The 19485-nt window shown below is 49.7% G+C and overlaps 1 protein-coding gene across 16 annotated transcripts in view; it reads left to right on the forward strand.

Moving 5' to 3' along the window:
* MSI2 (musashi RNA binding protein 2) overlaps window positions 1-12987 on the forward strand; it is a 256287-nt gene extending 243300 nt beyond the window's left edge. For 11 of the 16 annotated variants that reach the window (XM_042791795.1, XM_042791796.1, XM_042791797.1 and 8 more), the window contains 3 exons: window positions 3790-3998; window positions 5727-5804; window positions 8052-12987. In XM_042791795.1, coding sequence (XP_042647729.1) covers window positions 3790-3998; window positions 5727-5768 — 251 coding nt within the window. In that variant the 3' untranslated portion in view covers window positions 5769-5804; window positions 8052-12987. The remainder of the gene's footprint in view (window positions 1-3789; window positions 3999-5726; window positions 5805-8051) is intronic. The other 5 variants (XM_042791800.1, XM_042791803.1, XM_042791805.1 and 2 more) reach the window with 2 other exon arrangements.
* The last annotated feature ends 6498 nt before the right edge of the window (window positions 12988-19485 follow it).

The raw sequence follows: 19485 nt of genomic DNA on the forward strand, positions 1-19485 counted from the left end.
AACCACAGCAAATTCAAAGTGAAGCAAACAAGACATTAAACTTTCTTGTTCCCATCGCTGCCACATCTCTCGGCTGCTGTCTCTTGATCTCCGTAGGCGTGAGGAGGAGCTTCTGTAACCGGAGCATGGGGGATCGTTGGGGCTGAGGAAGATAAAGGTTGGTTGGCTGTGACTTACAGACACGTCTAATCTTTCCCACATCTCTCCTGACCTTGATCTGCCACAGGGCTTCCTGGTGACACTTGGGATTGCCGATTATGTGCAGAGGAAACCCTTGAATTGGAGGCACTTAGCTGCAGTCTCAGAGCCGTGAAAACGTCCGGTGCAGGGCGGTTTCCTGTGCAATTGGTTGGTAAATTGGACCTGAACCTTTTGGAGCATGTTGGAAGTGGGTACTTGGACTAGCAGGACTTCCTGAGTGCTGGCAGTCCTTGGAAGGGCAGGAGACGGCCCTGCCGACCCCCAGGGACTGCTGAATCAGTCCGATGGGTCCTCCTGGCAAACCAAAATCCGGAGATACTTGGTCAGCTCGGCCAGTACCTCTGCTGGGCCAGGCAACAGCCCGGGCTTTGCTCCTGGCCTCAAGACACGGTCAGTGGTTCCCTCCCCGCTCCTGGGACAGCACAATAATCCCCCGAGGGCTTTTCAGCAACGTGCCTCCCAACTTCTGCCCTTCGTTATTCCCAGGATGTCGGTGGCCAGGGGAGAGTCTCAGATCCCTTCCAGCCTGCAGAGCGTTAATCTTAATGCTCTGCCCTCCCCGCAGCTCACAGCCGTGGCTCTCGGGCAGCTTCTGCCTCCTCCAGCGACTGAGCTGACACCGGGAACTTTGTCAGAAAGGTACACACCCCCAAAGAGTCTTCAATTTTCTTTGAGGACCAAAACAATATCTGGAGTCTGGAGGATTTGAGGGATTTTTTCTTTTTCATTTTAGTCCCACATTATTCCAGGTTTATGTTAAATGAATTTGTTTCCAGGTATTTCCTACCAGAAAGTAAATGCATGTTGGGAAAGCTGTTCAAGGTCCCTTTGCTGGTGTTTCAAAGCGATGGTAGAAGTGCCTCTGGCTCCAGGGGAGCTTGGGTGGAGCTACTGTAAGAATATTTAGCAACTCACCATGGCCGAGTGACTCGTTAAAATACAGCTTTCTGAGGAGCGCCTAGCCTCCTAGTAATTGTGAGAGCTTTTCTGTTTCGTTTATTGGGTCTGGAGCAAAGTGTCAGCTCTGTAAAAGCTTCCAGCCCTTCCTACCCAGTTTTCCGGGCAGCGGCGTGGAGCGGTGCGGCGCGTCCCCGGCAGTTCCCGGGCGATGGAGCGGCCGGCGTGCCTTTGGCGCGCCCGTTTTTCTGCAGGCGCTCCTCTGAGCAGCGTGCAGTGTTCCACTGATGTTCAGTACGTAGAAAATCGCCTTTTTTCTTACATTACATAGCCACAATCAGAAGGACTTCCGAATAACCAATTGCCAGCTCTTTCTGCACCCGTGTAAGCCGGTATTTCCAGTCTTCATCGAGATGTAGATGGCAGTGGCCGGGGTGGGGTGTTTGAGGGCACGGAGCTCCCCGGCCCCCATTTGCTGTTCTCTTTGCGAGGTTTCCGGGCGCAGCCGTGTCCCCGTGTCACCCGTGCACGGTTCTGGGGCTGCGGGTCGATGCCACGGGGTGGCTCTGGGCATCCTGTGGGCATTTGCCAGGGGCCGAGGCCGGTCCCTGCTCCTGGCCCCAGGGCGGGTGGCGGTGCGATGGGCTCTCCTGGCGCTGCCGCGGGGCTTTGCAGGAGTATTTTACTGGCAGGATCCCCGCCTTTGCCTCACCACGTCCCTCTGCTGTGCTCCTGCCTTCGCTCAGACCGGCCAACTGGGCTTTCTGTGTGACTTGGCAGTAAAACTCGCATCCATTTTATTGAACCAGAAGGAAGAAAAGGGAAAAAAAGTGCTAGCTTATAGTAATAAAGGGCTTTTGAACATCTCAGCTGGATATTTTTCTTCATGAGTGAGAAGGCCAAATGTTATCTTGACATTTAATCTTTAATAATAAAAAAGGCGCTTTGTTTGCCAGTGAATTCCAAAATCTATTTACTCTCTGATGCCTTATTTCTTTTAACTTGCTAGCTTAGATGTCCTACTTACTTTCCCCTGCTACCAGTTCAGAGCTGCATTAAATCATTTATTTTGTAAAATTTACTTTCCTGTCATTGCGGAGCTGACAGCTGCCGGGTTGACTTTTTTTTTTTTTTTTTTTTTTTGACCAGTTCATTCCTTCGTTGGGAAAAAAGGGGGGGACCCCCTTGGGCGGGCGGTGCAGGGGGAAGGGGGCCAGGGCAGGAGAGGCGGTGGCCCAGCCGCAAAGCCGGGCTGAGCCCACGCGAGGTGCTGGCAAAGCCTTTCCTCGGGCCGCCCTCCCCGAGCGAGCTGGGCTGTGCCCCCCCCCGGGCTGGTTTCCACCCCCCCAGTACAACCCTGCAGGCGGTCAGCGCGGCTCCGGCCGGCCGAGGGTCACGGCAGCCTGCCAGCCTTCATCAACCCCCTTTTTTAAGCGCTTAACGAAGACCCGCGGGAACTTGCCGCCAGAGGAAAAGGCTGAAGAAACGTTGACGCAGCCTGGGAGGTGGCGGTGACAGGGCCCACCACCCCCGGGGGGGGCTGCGGTGGCCGTTGGCGCCGCGGGGCCGCGGTGAGGCCGAGGCTGGCGCGGGCGGGCACGTCTCCGTGCGCTCCCCCGGGACCTTGCGAGTACCACTCAGGCGTAGCTCCAGCTTCCCGCAAGCCATTTCCATCCAGCTCCTCCTAGTCCGCTAACTTTTCTTTCGCATTGAAACTTCCTACTCATGAATTCTACATCCAAGAGCAACTGTGAGAAATGCCAGAAGCCTGATCATCTAACATGCTTTAATATCTAAATTTATTCTTTAGTATCATTCTTATTTACATTGTTTTTCTGTCTCAAAAAAAAAAAAAAAAAAAAAAAGGTAGGAAAAAAATAAAATTTTCTTTTACTTCCACATTAGGAGGTGAGTTGTCCTACACCCTCTGGAATTCTTTTTTGCTTTTAATCTTTATTTATTTGTTTAATTTTGGTTGATGTCCCAAGCATGGTTTTGGAGACGAAGGTAGGTCTTCGCTCTCCAAATCAAAAGAAAAAAAACTAAATAAAACAACATTCTCCTTGGTCATATTAAAAAAAAAAAAAATTCCAAACTGTTCCATTCCATACCATTTAAAGAAAAAAAAAAAAAATTCAACTATTGAACTATTATTTCTACAGCTTACTGATTTAAAAGGGCGGGTTTTTTTGAAAAGTATCGAATGGATCCAAAATCGATTTTCCTAGACGCGATTGAAGTGATTTGCTATCAACATTTTAATATCAATATTACCACAATGTGTAGTCTCAAACTAGTTCCTTTGTAGTTTGCATGGGATGTGAATGCTGTCTCGGCGTGCCCAGACCTAGAGAACTTGTTACTACTGCATGAGCATCAAGTCAGATGTTGAAAAATACCTATTATATTTTGTGATAATTTGGTGAAAATGAGCACCTCCAGTCTCTGGTTGCAGTAGTGTGTTGAATGATTGTTCTTTTTTTTTTTATATATATCCATATATATATTTTTGGAGCTCTAAGCTTCGTAGTAGTACGGGCTGACTCTTATCCAGTACTTGCTCTCCTATCGCATGGCCTTGGTTAAGTGTTAGAAGTTGGGCCTAGGCTGTTTATTCTGGTGTTTGGCTTTGTAATAACGGTGCATGCCCGGCGTCTGGCCTCATACCCAGCTTTATTCTCTGCACACCAGTCTTGAATAGCTACAGTGCTCAACCGAATTTTGGCGCACCCGCTTCCCCGGCAGGCTCCAACCCAGCCCGACCCGGAGGCTTCCCCGGGGCCAACAGCCCAGGGCCCGTCGCGGATCTCTACGGCACGGCCAGCCAGGACTCCGGCGTGGGTAACTACATAAGCGCCGCCAGCCCGCAGCCGGGCTCCGGCTTCGGCCACGGGATCGCCGTAAGTACCGCCGGCCCCGCTCCTCGGTCGGGGGGGGGTGGGTTTCACTGTTTAGTGGCGTTGGGGAGGGGGGGGAAAGGTGGGGGGGGGGGGTGGGTTGCGTTGGCGTTTTTGTCCGTTTACGACCTGACGGCGAGCGTAGCGCCTTGCTGCCGTAGCCTGCGGGAGCCGTGCCCGACCCGCTGCCACTGCCGCCTCGGCTGGAAACGCTCGCCCGGTGCCTTCTGCCGTCCAGACTGGGCGCGTGGCAGAAAAAAAAAAAAAAAAAAAAAAAAAAAAAAAAAAAAAGAAATATTTCGGAATCACGGGCTTTATCGCAACCCCCCCACAACGCGCCCATTCGCGGATGACGCGCCCGTCCCGGCTCCCACCGAAAACGAGCGAAAAGCAGCTCGTGAATCCGGCCGGTGGGACCGCGGGGTCGCCCACGGCCACCCCGGCGAGGGGACGGCCACCCCGCCGCTGGCCACGGGAGGGGGACGCTGGCATTTCCCGACCCCTCCTGGGTGGCTTCCAGCCGGTGACGGCATCGCTGACGCTCCGTAAAAAAATCCGCAGGTTAACGGCGAGGAAGTCGCTTCCGTTCTGTTGTCGAGCCATTGGAAAATCACTACCCCTTCAGCGCCGCGCGGGCCCGCAGCCTCACTAATGACGGGCAATGGAGATTTGCTTAACAAAGCTGCATGCTGTTTTTCAGATCGCGCTGTTTTACCTGTGTGTGTTAGCATGAATGTGGTTGGACCTCTTTGGTGGCTGTCAGTCTCCCAAACAGAATAACTGCAACTGTAGTTGTGTCCCTTTTTGTAGTAAAAACATTAGAATTTTTTTTTTTTCCCTCTTGTACGATAAACGTGGCAAAATACAGAGGGCTTCCCCCAAGATCCCTCAAACGGAGCGGAGAATTTCACTCTCTGACCGAGTTGGAGGAGTGAGGGGAGCGGGAGCATAGTGCAGACAAAGTTGCTGAAATTGTGTTACGTTTATTGCATAAGCAATCCGTACCCAAAAAGACAAAAAAAAAAAAACAAAAAACAACCCAACCTGTTGCCTCCATTTGTCCCCACACACTCGATTCCCATCCTGGTCCTGCCCCTCCTGTGGTCACGCCGGGGGCTTGGCAATCCCTTCGCATCAATTCCAGCACCAAACGCGGAATATTATTGCTCTGCTAAGAGCTACATCAATTTAAACTGCCGTCTCTCACCACTTGCAACACCTCTTTTTTCCATTTTTCACCTACAGAAAAAGACCTGTTTGTTCTTGAAAACTTGGGCGCTTTGGCCTCAGCAACATCCCAATTTTTCAAGTAACAGGGTTCAAGGTAGAAGCCTGGCTATCTGGATTTGTCTGCACTAACTCTTCTCCAGAGAACGATTTTGCATTTGACTTGCAGATTGGCAGCCTCTTAATCTCCCCCAATAACTGCAAAGAATCCCGTAGCTTTTTTTACATATATATTTATTTAACACTCTCCATTTACTAACCCTGGTTTAAAAAGAAAGGAGGGAAAACCCAAAGCTTATTTTTGCAACTGGGGGAATGAGAAAATTACGGTCTTGGAAAGGTAACCAGCACACCGAGTCATCGGTGACCAGAACAGCTCTCGGAAATACCTATTCATGCTGGCAACACAGTCTTTCAATTCCTTTGATAATTTCTTGCCAAAATTAATAATCATCTGTTCCCATGTATAGAGCACTGATGAACTTAACAATTGTACAATTTTAGGGACCTTTGATTGCAACGGCTTTTACAAATGGATACCATTGAAACGTTACACTTGGTTGGTTGCCATCTCACTTGGAGGTATTACAGTATATACCATTTGTACTTTGTGCTAAACTACCATCTCCCCTATATTTACTTTAAGTGAACAATTTTTTATCTTCATTTCGTCTTTCCTTGGCCTTTAATCATTCCTTTCTGTGATTTATGTTATTCAAATCAATCTCACGGGTTGGAAACTGGAAGACCGATCGGGAGCTAAACCCCCCGAAAGTCACGTTTTCATATTTGTGACGCTTAGTGTGGTAATTTGGAGAGTCAAAAACCCCAGAGAAAACCCTGAGACCCCAGAAACTCCGGGGAAGCGGCCAAGGCCAGCTGGCGCCGTCGGGGTGGGGATTATAGATCTGCTACCCAAGCACTGGTCTAAAAATAGACAAGCCCCACTGCTTTATTACAGAGCAGCCATCAGTCTTAATTAAGTGCTGTACCAAATATTACAGCCAAAAGATAACATTGTAACTAGTAACCATAGAGCAATTATCAAGATTAAAAAAAATTAAACCTCAACAAATTAAATTAAAGACATTACCTGAGTAATGCATCCTTGGATCGCTGCCAGTTTCCTACCCTTTGAACTAAGCTCAAGTTAATTAAATGTTTAATTTTTTTTATTATTATTTTTATTGGCCTTTGGCATAGTCATCTTTGCAAACAAATACTCTTACACCAAGAATAGAATAGATTAGAAAAGTCAGTCAATGAAAAACAGCAGTTGCCCCCATGAAATGGCACTGGTTTACCTCTGGAGCTCTTAGTCCATACAAATGTAATGGATCTGACAGATTTTAGTTCTCTGCCTTTTGCCCAGCACTACCTGATCGGTGTCACATGTTTTACATTCAGAATCGCTATATGAAATTAGAATTACAGTTAGTCAAGGGGCTGGGAACTGGAAAACGTTTGGAGGCTTTAAATTATATAAAAATAGATTTATAATTAAATGCTACTGGATAAAGGGGTCTTCTATTTACTCTTCATCTACCCGCATACACCCAAGACCACCTGAAATTGCTCCGTCAGTTGATTTGCTCCACCAAGTAGTATTTTTTCTGGGAAAGAAAAAAGTAGCATAAGCACTCTTGCTTTAATCCCAGTTATTATTTGCACGTATCAGTGTATGTTCACAGATCCATTTGTCAGAATCCCTCACGTTTTCTGGGCCGTCAGCCTTTGTAATAACGAGGTGGTACACAACGCCGGCTGGAGGCCTCAGCAGACCGTCATAATTCACGCTAATAACGCCGCGATGAAGGCAGTTCATCAGATTAATGTATTGTAATCATTTTACACTTACCACAACACATCAAACTGCAACCATCATTTACTGGCCAGTATTAAGGCTCAAACCATTAATGACTTAAAAACAGAAAGTGCTTTTAATGTTGCTCATTACTAATTAAAATAGATTTTGAGAGGAGGAAACGAGCCTTATTGTGAATTCCTCAAGGACCACTGAGTTTGAAAGGTTTATTGGGGCGGCGCATCCCGCGGCGTCGGGCCCCTCGCCCGCCCGGGCAGGATGCGGCCGCAGGGGACGAGTCGGGGCTGAGCCGCGGGTCCCCGGGGGTGGGGATGGGGTTTGGAGGTCACCCCCAAAACCGGGTGACCGGGGTGGATTCCTCGGCGCAGCCAGCCCTGCGAGCGGCTGCCCGCAGAACCAGCCCCTCGGGATTTATTTCCGTCTCGACATGAAGCACCGGCAGGAACGGGGCAGGAGAAGCTGAAGCCTCCGCTATAAAATAAATCATCACCACTGCAGTGTGCCCGTGTAAAAGTTGTTACCTTTCAAGTACTTTAGCCGTGCCTTTGGAGAAAAAAAAAAAAAAAAAAAAAAAAAAAAAAGGATAAATTTTTACCGAAGCCGTATAAATTCCTGGCGTAACAGATGCCTGAGGAATGGGTTTTGTCCTTCCGAGATAGCAAGTCGCATTTTTTTGTTCCTAAGCCAGGCTAGCACGCAGCTGACCCCAGCCTGCCTGAGGTGCAGGCCCGCTGCTTTCCAGGGGGATGGAGCTGCAAAGCAAGAGCAGTAAATCCGTTAAATAAATAACGCCGGCGCACGGCGGCGGCAGTGCCCGGGGCGCCTCTGCACGTCAGCCGGGTCGCTCCGGATTCACCCTGGGTGCGGATCGAGCACGCCGCCGCGCTGCAAAGCGTTGGCAAACGTCGGGTGGGCTGGGGGGGGGGATGTTAAAATTCCCCGTTGATCTGGACTAACTCTCCCTCCCCTCCGTGTCCTGTGTCTCTGCCTGCTCCTCCCCGCAGAGTCTCTCTGGATGTCCGGGCAAGACGGGGCGAAGTTTCTGAACGGGCCCACGTTTGGGTGATCTCATCAGACTTGGAGCACTACATCATCACCGATAACGCAAACAAACTGGAGGTGGCACTCGACGGACTTAGGTTGTTTAAAATCTCTCTCATCATCTCATGAATCTGCTGTACTATAAAAACAACAGCTTTTAAAAGTATGTATATAAAATCCATTTCTTGTTCGTTTTATTTTCTTGATGGGTTCCCCCCCCCCCCCCCCCCCCCCTTTTTAAGCCTCTCCAAACCACATTTTTTCGTAGCATTTTGACATAGTCTCGTAGCCACGTAGTTCTAATTCTTTGTGTATCTAGCAAGAGCCTAACCATAGCGTAACTGTTTATATTAAGGGGTTTCTTTCGTTTTTCTTTCCCACCTCCCCTCCTTCTCCCTTCTGTTTTACGTAGTCGTTGTTGCTTAAAGGATGCTGAGATGGTGACAGGAGTCTCAGCCGCCGGTACCGGCTCTGCCACCGCCGAGGGCGGCGGGGGGACACGGTTTCGGGGTGGCCTTGCAGGGCGCGGGGGGCGCGGGTGAGCAGCAGGTTCTCTAGCCCTTCTTTTCGTTTGTGGCGTCTTCGTTAACCTAATTCTATCTATTTTCGGCAATAAGGCAAGGACTACAAACTTTTTGTGCGTCCTTTTTCTATAAGTGCTTTTTTTTTGTTGAAAGAGGTGATATAAGGTTTTTTGAAATTGTGAATTCTGAAAAAAAAAAAGAAAAAAAAAAAATACTGTAAATACAATTCCATTAACTACATATAAACTATTAAGAAAGAGAAATACAAACCTATTTTTGTGATGGAGTCAGCCTAAGGCAGTTTCTCTATGAAAATGGAAGAAAAAAAAAAAAGAAAGTTTTAGCCTTTTTGACCAACTGCCGGAGCTGGCCCGCGGGAGCGAGGCGCTGCAGGCGCCGGCCCGCTCGCGCCGGAGCCGGGCAGACCTTCCAGCTCTCCTAGCGTCATACCAGCATCTTCGCTCTCAGACGTGCACAGCTTACAAAGGAACAGTCTAGTGGTCTGGTTTTTGGTTTTTGGTTTCTGTTTGTTTTTTTTAAGTCAAAACCTGCTTTTCCCAAGACTGAAAAAGAAGCTACGGTTCTCCTGTTTAACGCATTTACGGTTCGAAGCACACCTTTTGTTTTTATTTTTATTTTTGTCTTTTTTTAAGTTGTTGTTTTAAACTAGATCAACTTGCTGTCCAGTCATTTCAGCTGCTCTGGGCACCCTGCGCAGCCCGGGCAGAGGCGAGGTCCCTCCTCCGCGCTCGCCTGCCGCAGGCAGAGCGGCTTCAGAGCTTGTGTGGTTATCTTTTTTATCCATTACTTTCTGTATTAACAAATTAGGAAAGCAACTTCGGTTTTGTTTTTGGTTTGGTTGGTTTTTTTTTTTGTTTTTTGGTTTTTTTTTTGGGAATACCTCAGTGCTACAAGTTTCACCCTAGAAGCAACGGAAGATTTTAATTTATTGTAGTTGTAAACAGAATTTAAAAAAAAAAAAATAAAGTATAAAACATCATTGCACTGTGACTGGTAGGGGAAAAACTGACAGTTTCCTATTTGCACATGTTTAATATTTGGCTGTTATATATATGGTCCTCTGTTGGGGGAGGAAACTTATGAAGGATATTTTTTAATTTAATTTTTTTAATATTGGTAAATAGGCCTGCAACAGCAAACTAGAAGTACAACATGGTAGGTGGCATTAAGAACATACTGTAGTGTGGATATATTTCTTCTTTTTTTAACGTAATATTGACAAGTTTTATTAATATTTTTTTAAATTGTTACGTTTATAAATTTGGTACTTTAGGTACAGCCAGTATAAGACACTGAATGCGACATTTGTTAAAAAGAGCTGCTGCACTCCTATTTTTGTAAATTTTACTAACAAGTAGACTAACGTAGACATTCAATAGACAAGGTAGAGCAAGGCATCTTTAACAAAAACAAGGCACCATACTGCTAACCGAAAGGAGAAAACCTTGTTTTTCTTGTTTTTAAAAAAGAATCATGCTTTTTATGTAATATTTTAGGTTTTTTTCTTATTTCAGAACAACCAGGTTTAAGCAAAATGCTGGACGCTTTTTAAATATTGAGACTTGATCAAGTAATAAAATAAATAAAACAATTCTTTAAAAAATAAAAACGAAAAAAAAAACAGCAAACCAAATTCCCTGAAATTCAATGTACCGTCAGGGAATTTTTTATTGATATTTTGTCAATGTTGATGATGTACTGTACTACCAGTTGGTTTTCCTCTCCATTCCCTGTCACCTCATAGAATATTCTTTGTTGATCATTGTTGTATGTTAATAGTGTATAAAATGGCTATCTTGTAAGAGTGCTGTCCTGATGCTAGTGTAGTGAATTTTCCCCCCCTCCTTCTCTCTTCCTCTTCTAGTACATAATGGTAGGTGTATCGTAATTAAGGTTAAAAATTTAGATGTAGTTATTCAGATTTAGGACCAGTAAGGATAGAACTTTCTCTTATTTAAGAATAAAATGCTAATAATTTTGGGAAGGTTTTCCTTTTTTTTTTTTTTTCCTCTTTTCTTTGTTTTTTTTTTTCTCTTGTTATTTTTTATTTTTTTTTTCTTTTGCTGATCTGATGCGGTTTCAACTAACCAAAGGTCTCACAATGTTAAAAATGCTGGCAAACTCCTAAGGCATTTGTAGATCCCCACCCTTGACTTTGAAAAGGGGATGTGCCATACTACCTTAAATGCTAATGCTAGATATGCAAAACTGGATTTTTTTAATTTATTTTTTAAAAGAGGGAGGCACGGTATATTAAAACGATTTTACTAAGAGAAAAAAAAAATATTTTTTTAAGAATGCTCAGAAGAAATTGCTAATCTGTGTGAATATGTTTTAGATGTTTATATACCTTTTGAGAAGTCCCAGTGGCCCATAGCACAAATGTCGTGGAATCCGATATGTTTTGATGTGGCTACCTAGACTAAGGTTCACGTTAGTCCCCCACTCATCTAGAAGTCCATTTCGAAGGGGTTGTTTTTTGGTTTTTGGTTTTTTTTTTTTTTTTTTTTCCTTTGTTCGTTCGTTTGGGGGGTGGTTGTTTTTTTTTTTTTTTTTTGGTAAATTTTTCAGCACAAAGGTTCAGCTCCACCTTTGTTTTAGTCAAGCACAGCGAGTGAAGGACCGTTCTGAGGGATATTGCCCTTCCCTTTCCAAACGGCTCACGCGGACCCGCTGCCCCCGCCGTGACCAAAAAGCGAGAGGTTTCCAGGTTTCCGTCCCGGCGGGTGAACGGGCCCCAGAGGGGCGGCGGGCGGGTTCGTGCCCTGCCCGGAGCGCCGGGCATCGCCCCCGTGCCGCGGGACGGGCTGCGTCCCAAGCTCCGGGTTCATTTTGAGCAGAGTTCTAGCAAGCCACAAGAGCTCGGGCACCCTCCCCCCTTCAAAAGTAAAAAAAGCCCTTTGCGATTGGCTGGATTAAAATGAAGCCAGATCTGTCCTTTTTTTATTTTATTTTTTTTTTTTCTTTTTTCCTTCATAAATGTTCATTTTAAGTTGAATTTGTAGCTTGGACTTTAAGGTAGCATGGCTCTCTTTGCTGTAAGTTTATTTTTTTTTTCCATTGTACAGCAGCGTACCGCTGGTGAATGTTACACATCTTGCTAGGCTAGTTAAACCATTGGGTAATTGTTGGTAATAACGACCTGAAAGGTGTTCGAATTTCTTTTCTTCCCTGCTCTGAAGCCTAGGATGCTGTTTTCATCTGTAGTGTGAATGAGGGCTAGCGACTCCAGCCACAGTTACCTTCCTGTTTCGTTTCTGCCATTCACTCAATGCAACATAATCAATAATAAAGCAATATAGTTTACTACATTTTTACCGAAGGCCAGCCATGGTTATGTATGATATTGCATATGAAACTGTTTACAAAAAAAAAAAAAAAAAAAAAACCAACACTAACTCATAGCTGTCTTTTATGCTATGGAAATGTCTCTTGGGTGGAATTTTCTGAATTATTTTTTTTAGTGGTTTGGTTTGTTTTTTTAAGCGAAATAGTTCAAACAGAAAAGTTAGTGTAAAGTGAAGAGACAGGATGCATCGAAGACACACCGGCAGATCCCGGTCTGCGCACAGACACTGTAGAGTTTCATACGTACAGAATCCAAGTCAAACCCATTGCCGCGTGCGAACACTACGTGAGGAGATTCTGTAAGCTAAGCAATACTTTAATACTGTAATAAAAATTACCAAAAAAAAAAAAAGTTTTAAAAAAAGAAAAGAAAAAAAAAAAAAAAAAAAGTAGTTTGAGAAAGTAAATCCTCGTGATCGGTTCTCGGTTCCCAGCCAGTCCGACTGTGTTGTCTCGAGAGCTCCGTGCCCGAGCAGGATGAGGCCCCGGCAGCCGGGGGGGCAGGACTCGGCGCTCTGTTCTGTACATACCCGTAACACCACGCGTGGGCTCGTGTGTCGCGTCGACCGTCGTAGGTAGCAAATCCCCGTCATTCTCTGTTGTACGAGGTCTGAACTCCCATCAGTACTAGGATGCAAGTCTAAGCATTTCAGGTGGTCATAAATGTACCTAAATAAACTATGGCACAGTGGCAGGCCTAGCCCTTCCTTTTATACTTTAGTATGAACTGATGAGAACTTTGGTAGTGACTTTTTTTTTATATATATACATATATATATGTATCTATATATATCAAGCATCTTTCAGGTCTCTGTGTATGGCTTTCTAAAGCCCTGTTGTAAAATACTATGTGGATGGGGGTCTCTCACATCACAGATGTGGAAAGTATAATTTTATATTTGTATTTTCAAATAAATAAGTTTGTGAAAGGTTTCCATCCTCTACTGTGGTCCAGAAATCAATGTGTTTGTCTGACGAAAAAATACAATAAACTGTTTTGAACAGATCCGTGGAGTCCCTTTCATTCAGGGGGGGGGTGAAACGTTCAGTCCTGGGGGAGGGAGCCAGCTCCTCCCTGACCTCGTCCCTGTCCCCGGGGACCCGTCCCTCGTGCCGTGCACCGCCCGGCACCTTTTGGGCATCGCGTGGTCCTTCCCTGGAGAAGGCGTGAGAGAGGGGGACGCGGCAGCACTGCTGTACCGCTGCTGCCGACCCCGCCACAGACGCATCAAACTGTCGTAAAAATAACCCAGCCCTGGAAACGTCAGGTAAAGGACGTCGGTGACAAGTGTCACCATTTTTAATGGCTTTCCGTCAACCCCACGTTCCTGACACGTGTCTGCCAGCCCGGATGGAGGGGGAAGAGCTTTATTCTGTGGCTTAGAAATATTTCTATCTAGGCATCTATCTGCGTGGCTATTTATCAATCTCACTGTGTCTCACAGAGACTTCGGGGGGGGGGGGGAAGAAAAAAAAAATCACCTGCTTTGTCCTTGCCTTCCCTTTGGGGGAGCAGCTTATTGTGCCTCGGAGGGGAGTGTCAGCTGGGAGGGGGACACGGAGCAGCGTGTCTTCAGAAGGGGAAAAAAACCATAAAATTTCTGTTAAACAGCAGCAAACCCATCCCTGTGCCTTCCAGAGCAGCCTGGGGGGGGGGGGGGGGGGAGGGGGAAGAAAAAAAAAATCACCTGCTTTGTCCTTGCCTTCCCTTTGGGGGACCAGCTTATTGTGCCTCGGAGGGGAGTGTCAGCTGGGAGGGGGACACGGAGCAGCGTGTCTTCAGAAGGGGAAAAAAAAACATCAAATTTCCGCTAAACAGCAGCAAACCCATCCCTGTGCCTTCCAGAGCAGCCTTGGGGGGGGGAGGTGGGGGGGGGGGGCCCTGCAGGAGGAGGAGGAGGAGGAAGGTGAGTCAGGACGGTCTGTAAATGCTCTACAGACGTGGGGTTAGGCTGTGCCAGATTTCAAGGTGCGGCGACGAAGGGCAGGAGGGATTCCCAAACTGCCTCCCTCCCTAGATTTAAGGTTTCAGAGCAACTTTTACTACCCGGGGAGGCTGGACCCAGGCTGAGCCCCGGGTCCCCCTGGCAAGAGGCAGCTGAGCCGGGCTGGGAGCTCCTCAGAGCCAACTCCCCCCCACCACCACCCCTTTAAATATTCACTTTATTTCACCCGGGAAGACACAAGTTTCCGCAGGCGGCATGGCTGGGCTGTCGGGGTACGGGTTTGGGCTGGGATGGAGGGGACGGTCCAGCCCCACCAGCACCCACAAACCTTCCCCCCTACCCCTGGCACCCTCCACCACGGGCATCACCCCCACCCACGCCGGGGGGTCCCGGGGGGGGGACGGCAGCGCAGGGGCTCGGCCGGGATGCTGCCGGTGAAGGTCAGCGTGCGGCAGGACGCAGGACGAGCTCCTCGCTGGAAAGCAGTCAACACATCAAGCCCTTAATGGGATTGATGATTAGTGGAGCACCGAGGGGAAAATTAGATTAGAAAAACAAATGAAAATAATTTCGGAAGTAGTATTTATTCAGGGTGGAAGGAGCTTCCACTGCGAGGGCTGCAGGAAACGATTTGACTGCAATCCAGAAGAAAAGGAGCGCAGGTCTGGAGTACATTAGTGTGGTGGGAGGCCGGGAATAGCAGCCACTTAACCCTGTCATTCAGCAAACATTAGTGAATTATGAGTGTATTATATGTTGGGTTATGTGTTTTGTGAAAAGCCCGGAGGCCCGCTATATCCGCACTAAAACGTTAGCGGGGGTCTGTGTCAAAATGTAAATTTTTATACCGACTCCGAAATAAAAATAAGATTTTGTGTTCGCCTCCCAGCTACTGAAATCAAATTGCAGCCAAAATCAGAGTTGTAAAATAAGCAAAAATTTCCCTTCCCTGTCAAATTAGTGCCCTGATAAAGAAAACAAGGGCTATAAATGTGATTTACTTCCTTTCCCTCCTGTCATAAACATTTATGACCGAGCCGTAACGATGGGTTTCAGGAGGCAGCCGGGGCTCTTTGGGCTTTTGCATCCCGGCTTTACGAACCGGCGGCGCAGCCCCAAGAACCCTCCGCCGTTTCGGCAGAGCCGCCCACCCCCCCCCAGGCACCTCCAGGTTGTGGCTCGGCAGCAGAAACCAGGCCAGCATTTATTAATTATGAGCTTAAGCACTTCTTTTCACGGCTAGTTACAACGGCCTCCTCATTATTAATAAAGAATAATAAAATAGAGGGGGTTTAAAGCTCCTTTGTTCCGCAGGGTACTGGTCTCCGTGGCGGGCGCAAGCCCGGATGGCGCCCAGCATGCGGCCCGAGAGCACCGAGCGCAGAAACCCTGATGATAATGACACTCTCACCCCCCACACCCCTCAAAAAAAAAAAACAAAAAAAAAAACAAACAAAAAAAAAACCTTTATACCATTGTGCCTTCAATTATTTTAAATATCATAACACACGCCCAAGGGCAGCAGGCTCCACATTTCGAGGGCGCCTGGCTGCGGCTTTCAGTTGGCCGCGAGGTGATGGCAGCTCCTGTGTCTAGAGATACTTGTAATTCATTAGCAGTTTGCAAAGGGCACCGAGACTTGACTTCATTTCTGAATCAGTCGAAGGCTGATTTCCCTGCTATTTACCTCCATGGCAGCGGCTGTAATTAGCGGCGGCGCAGGCTCCCACGGGCCGGGCTGGCGTCTGCCGCTCGCATCCACTCCTTGGGAATTTCTTATCTGCGGGGCAAACGAAGGAAATTAAAGTTTCTTTTCCGTGTGAGGGGAAGAGCCCGATCCTGGATAAAGGCGCTTTATCCCGGCAGGTCACCAAACCCCGCAGCGCCAGCCTGAGCTCACCAACACGACCGACCAAACCGTGCCGGGGCTGGCAGGAGCCTGGGGACCAGCCGAGGACCCGGTGACAGTGTCCAGCCCACACCGGGTGCTAATTGCCGGGACACATCGAGCGGCACCCGCCTGGGGAGCGGGCGAGAGGAGCCCCCACCCCCCCCACCGCTTCCCGCTCGCTAATAATTACTGATTAAAAACTAGTTAAAAAGGCAATGAAGACTGAAACGTGCATTAACCCCTGGCTCGAGCCGGCCGCGGGGAGACGGCAGCGATCGCGAAAGCATCACTCGCAGCGTCTCCGGACACCGACAGCGGCTCGAGTGCCCCCAGGATTGATGGTGCTGGTGGGAGGGTCGGCAGCGCCGCGGCTCTCCCCCCCCATCCACGCCGTGCCCATCCAGCTGCTTTTAAACCTGGGCCATCACACCCTCCGCTTTGATGGTTTTCCAAGCAGGCAAGGGCGCGGTATTAATCGCTCAGCTGGGTTTCACCACTGCCCCGCACCCCCCCCCCCCCGCACCCCCAAACCAGGGGCCTGTGTGGGCACCGCTGGCTGATTCGGGGTGATGACACCCCCCCCCAGCTATCTCAGGGCTTTGCTTCCCGTCAGCGCTCAGTCTTTTTTATTTTCCACAGATTTGAAGCCCAGCGGTGACAGAGCTCTGAAGAGCTCTCGCGTGGGATGGAGCTGACCCCCCACAACCCCCCCCCCGGGGGGGGGGGTCAGGACCAAGGGAGGGCTCTGGGATCCGCTGCCTCCGCGGCACCCGGGGAGGGGGATGGCGAAGTTCTGTCGTGACAAACCAACTCGACTGTGCACTTCAACGGGTAAAACCAGCTTCTCCCCCAGCTCCAGGCCGCCCCGAAACCAAGGCGGCCTTGGCCGGGGGTTCAGAAGGACAAGAAAGGTGGGAAAGGTGCTGCCGCCCGCCCCTCGATGCCAAAATAAAGCGAGAGGTGGTTGTCACTAGTCCTTACCCTGTAATTTTAAAAAGTCTACTGTGTGGCTTAGCAAACTGGGGGCGAAGGGAGGGAGACACTTCCCCCCGCCAGCCCCTTGCTCAGGGGTAAAACTCTGTTCTGCTCGGAAACAGCACCAGGAGGTGCCCCTTACCGGGTCCTGCTTTCCAAAAAGGAGTCTGAATGAAAATCATTTTTCCATCCCGGTTACCGCACTTCACTCGCAGCTCCTGACAGCTTTGAAAATGGGCCCAATTGAACTCATCATTTCGTATTGATTTGGGGTTTTTCTTCCCTGCCCTGACAGCTTTGCACTGAGGGTGTTGCAAATAATGCTGCGAGAAAGGCCACGCTCACCCTGCAAAGCCCCGCGGGGGGCTGCTCCGGAGCCCTCCCCACTCCCCAGCTTTCTGGGGCGTCCCAGGAGCCGTGGCAGCGGGATGGGGGGGTTATCCCAAACCTCAGGTCCAACAGCTTTAATTCCTCCAGCCTGCACACCCACCTCCTCAGGGCTGCACCGCAGGGATGCTCCTCCCCGGGGTCCCCCACCATCACCTTTGCACCCAACTTTTTCAAGCTGGCTTGTCACAAAAGTGGAGTTTTTCTGCTTCTGTGTGTTTGCGCTGGCCGTGACTCGGAGCAAGGAAGCTTGAATCAAAAATATTAAGTGTGCATCACAGGCTGGCTCGCCCCACTCCCTCCAGTCCCGGTGGATGGGGACACCCCAGCAATCTCACAGAGGTGCCCGTTGCAGGGCCAGCCCCAGCAATTCCCTCTCTCCCATCCCGCCAGCGTGGCACGGGCTGTCCCCCCAGTCCAACTGGGGCACCAGAGCCCCTTCCCCAGCCCTAAATCCCCACAACCCCCTTCACAGCCAGGCCGTGGCACCTCCCGTGTCGAAAAAGCACCTAGAGCTTGTGGGCACTGATGTAACATGAACATCAGCAAGAATAAAAAGCACGAGACGGTACATACTTTTGCCTTTTTTAAGCCTGCAGTGCATTTGAGCCACCAATAAAACTGCTTAGGATTTATACAGAGCTTTGCATCTTCAAAGCAAGGCAGCGTTTCGTTCCTCCTCGTCCCTTTTCATCCAAAGCTCCAAAGCGCTTCCTACCGTTCCTTCACCACCTTTTGATGGGTGGGGAATTCCTCTCTTTTATCTTGAAAGAGCAGAGCTGCGGGCTCCAAACTCTCCCAACCGCTCGCGGTGGAGCCGGAGCCACATCCCTGTCCCCCATTCCTCGCCGCCCGGACGGGCGCCCAGCACCCATTTGAAGGAGGCTGAGATGCTGATGGGAGATGAGCACCCTGCAGCACCCAGGGTTGGGCTCAGCATCACTGGCACCGGGCTCGAGCTTCTGGTGACCCCCCCCCGCTGCTGCAAGCACCACAGGGCTCAGAGCATTGGGGGGGGGGGGGCGCGGGGGGAGCTGCTGGGGCATTAATAACCCGGCGCCGACAGCACACGCCGAGTCCAAAGGGCACGCGGCCGAGCTGTCGATATTGACGGGCGTGACACTGTGTAAACGCGACCTCTCCGCTTTCTGCCGCGCTGGCCCTATCGATCCGCACGAGCGGCAGCGCCGGGAGCATCCCGGGAGCAGGGACGGGAGCAGGGCAGGCAGAAGAAGGTCACCAACGCAGCCCGGGAACAGGGATGAGAGCAGGGCAGGCAGAGGAAGGTCACCAACGCATCCCAGGAGCAGGGACAGGAGCAGGGCAGGCAGAGGAAGGTCACCAACGCATCCCGGGAGCAGGGACAGGAGCAGGGCAGGCAGAGGAAGGTCACCAACGCATCCCGGGAGCAGGGACAGGAGCAGGGCAGGCAGAGGAAGGTCACCAACGCAGCCCGGGAGCAGGGACAGGAGCAGGGCAGGCAGAGGAAGGTCACCAACACATCCCGGCCCCGGCGAGAACCGTAACCCTTCGCCGCACCGGCCCGAGCGCGGGTCCTCCCGGCAGCCCACGGTGAAAAGCCTCGCTCTGCCCATCCCCTCCCCGCGCATCGCGGTTTGCATCCATCCAAATAAAACTAGGGCCCCGAAACGCAGCCCGTAGCGAGCGGGGAGAGGAAGGTATTCCACCCCGAGCCTTCGGCGCCGGTGCCGAACAATGCTCTGCCATTAGCAATCAGCATATCGGCGTGGCATCGCGGCCCGCTTCATAGAAAATCAAGAGGGAAAATAATTGAGTCAATAGTGATATGAAAGGATTGCTCCTTCAGCCCTATTCTTGTGCTAACAATTCTTCGGCAGGGCTGAAAATTCAAAAGCTCAGGGAATCAAAAAAGAATTGATTTGATTCAGAGCTTCAGCCCGGGCTGTATTTAACACATCAATTTTGCTTGCTCTACATATAATAGAAACTGTTTGAAGGCAGAAGGGCTGCCTTCTGCGGCGGGGAGACCGGGAAGCACCAGGGCAGGAGAATATTCTCGATTTGCTGCTTTTCGAAGAGCAGCTGGGCCCACGCTGGCCCCGCAGCTGCTGACGGACCCCGGGGGACCCTCCCTGCGCCGTGACCCCCCCGGGCTCCGAGCCCATCCCGAGCATCCCCCAGGCACCGGCATCCGCCAAGCCCGGCTGGGCCGGCGGGTAAAACGGGGCCAGTGGAAATGAAGGGAGGCAACCAGTGACGCGGATCGGCGCTCCGTGTCCTCTCTGCTTCAGCGGAGACGCCGTCACCTCCATCCGTCAGGCTC

This window comes from Tyto alba, unplaced genomic scaffold, assembly GCF_018691265.1.
Source record: "Tyto alba isolate M040663 unplaced genomic scaffold, T.alba_DEE_v4.0 Super-Scaffold_19, whole genome shotgun sequence".
NCBI classification, from domain to species: Eukaryota; Metazoa; Chordata; class Aves; order Strigiformes; family Tytonidae; genus Tyto; species Tyto alba.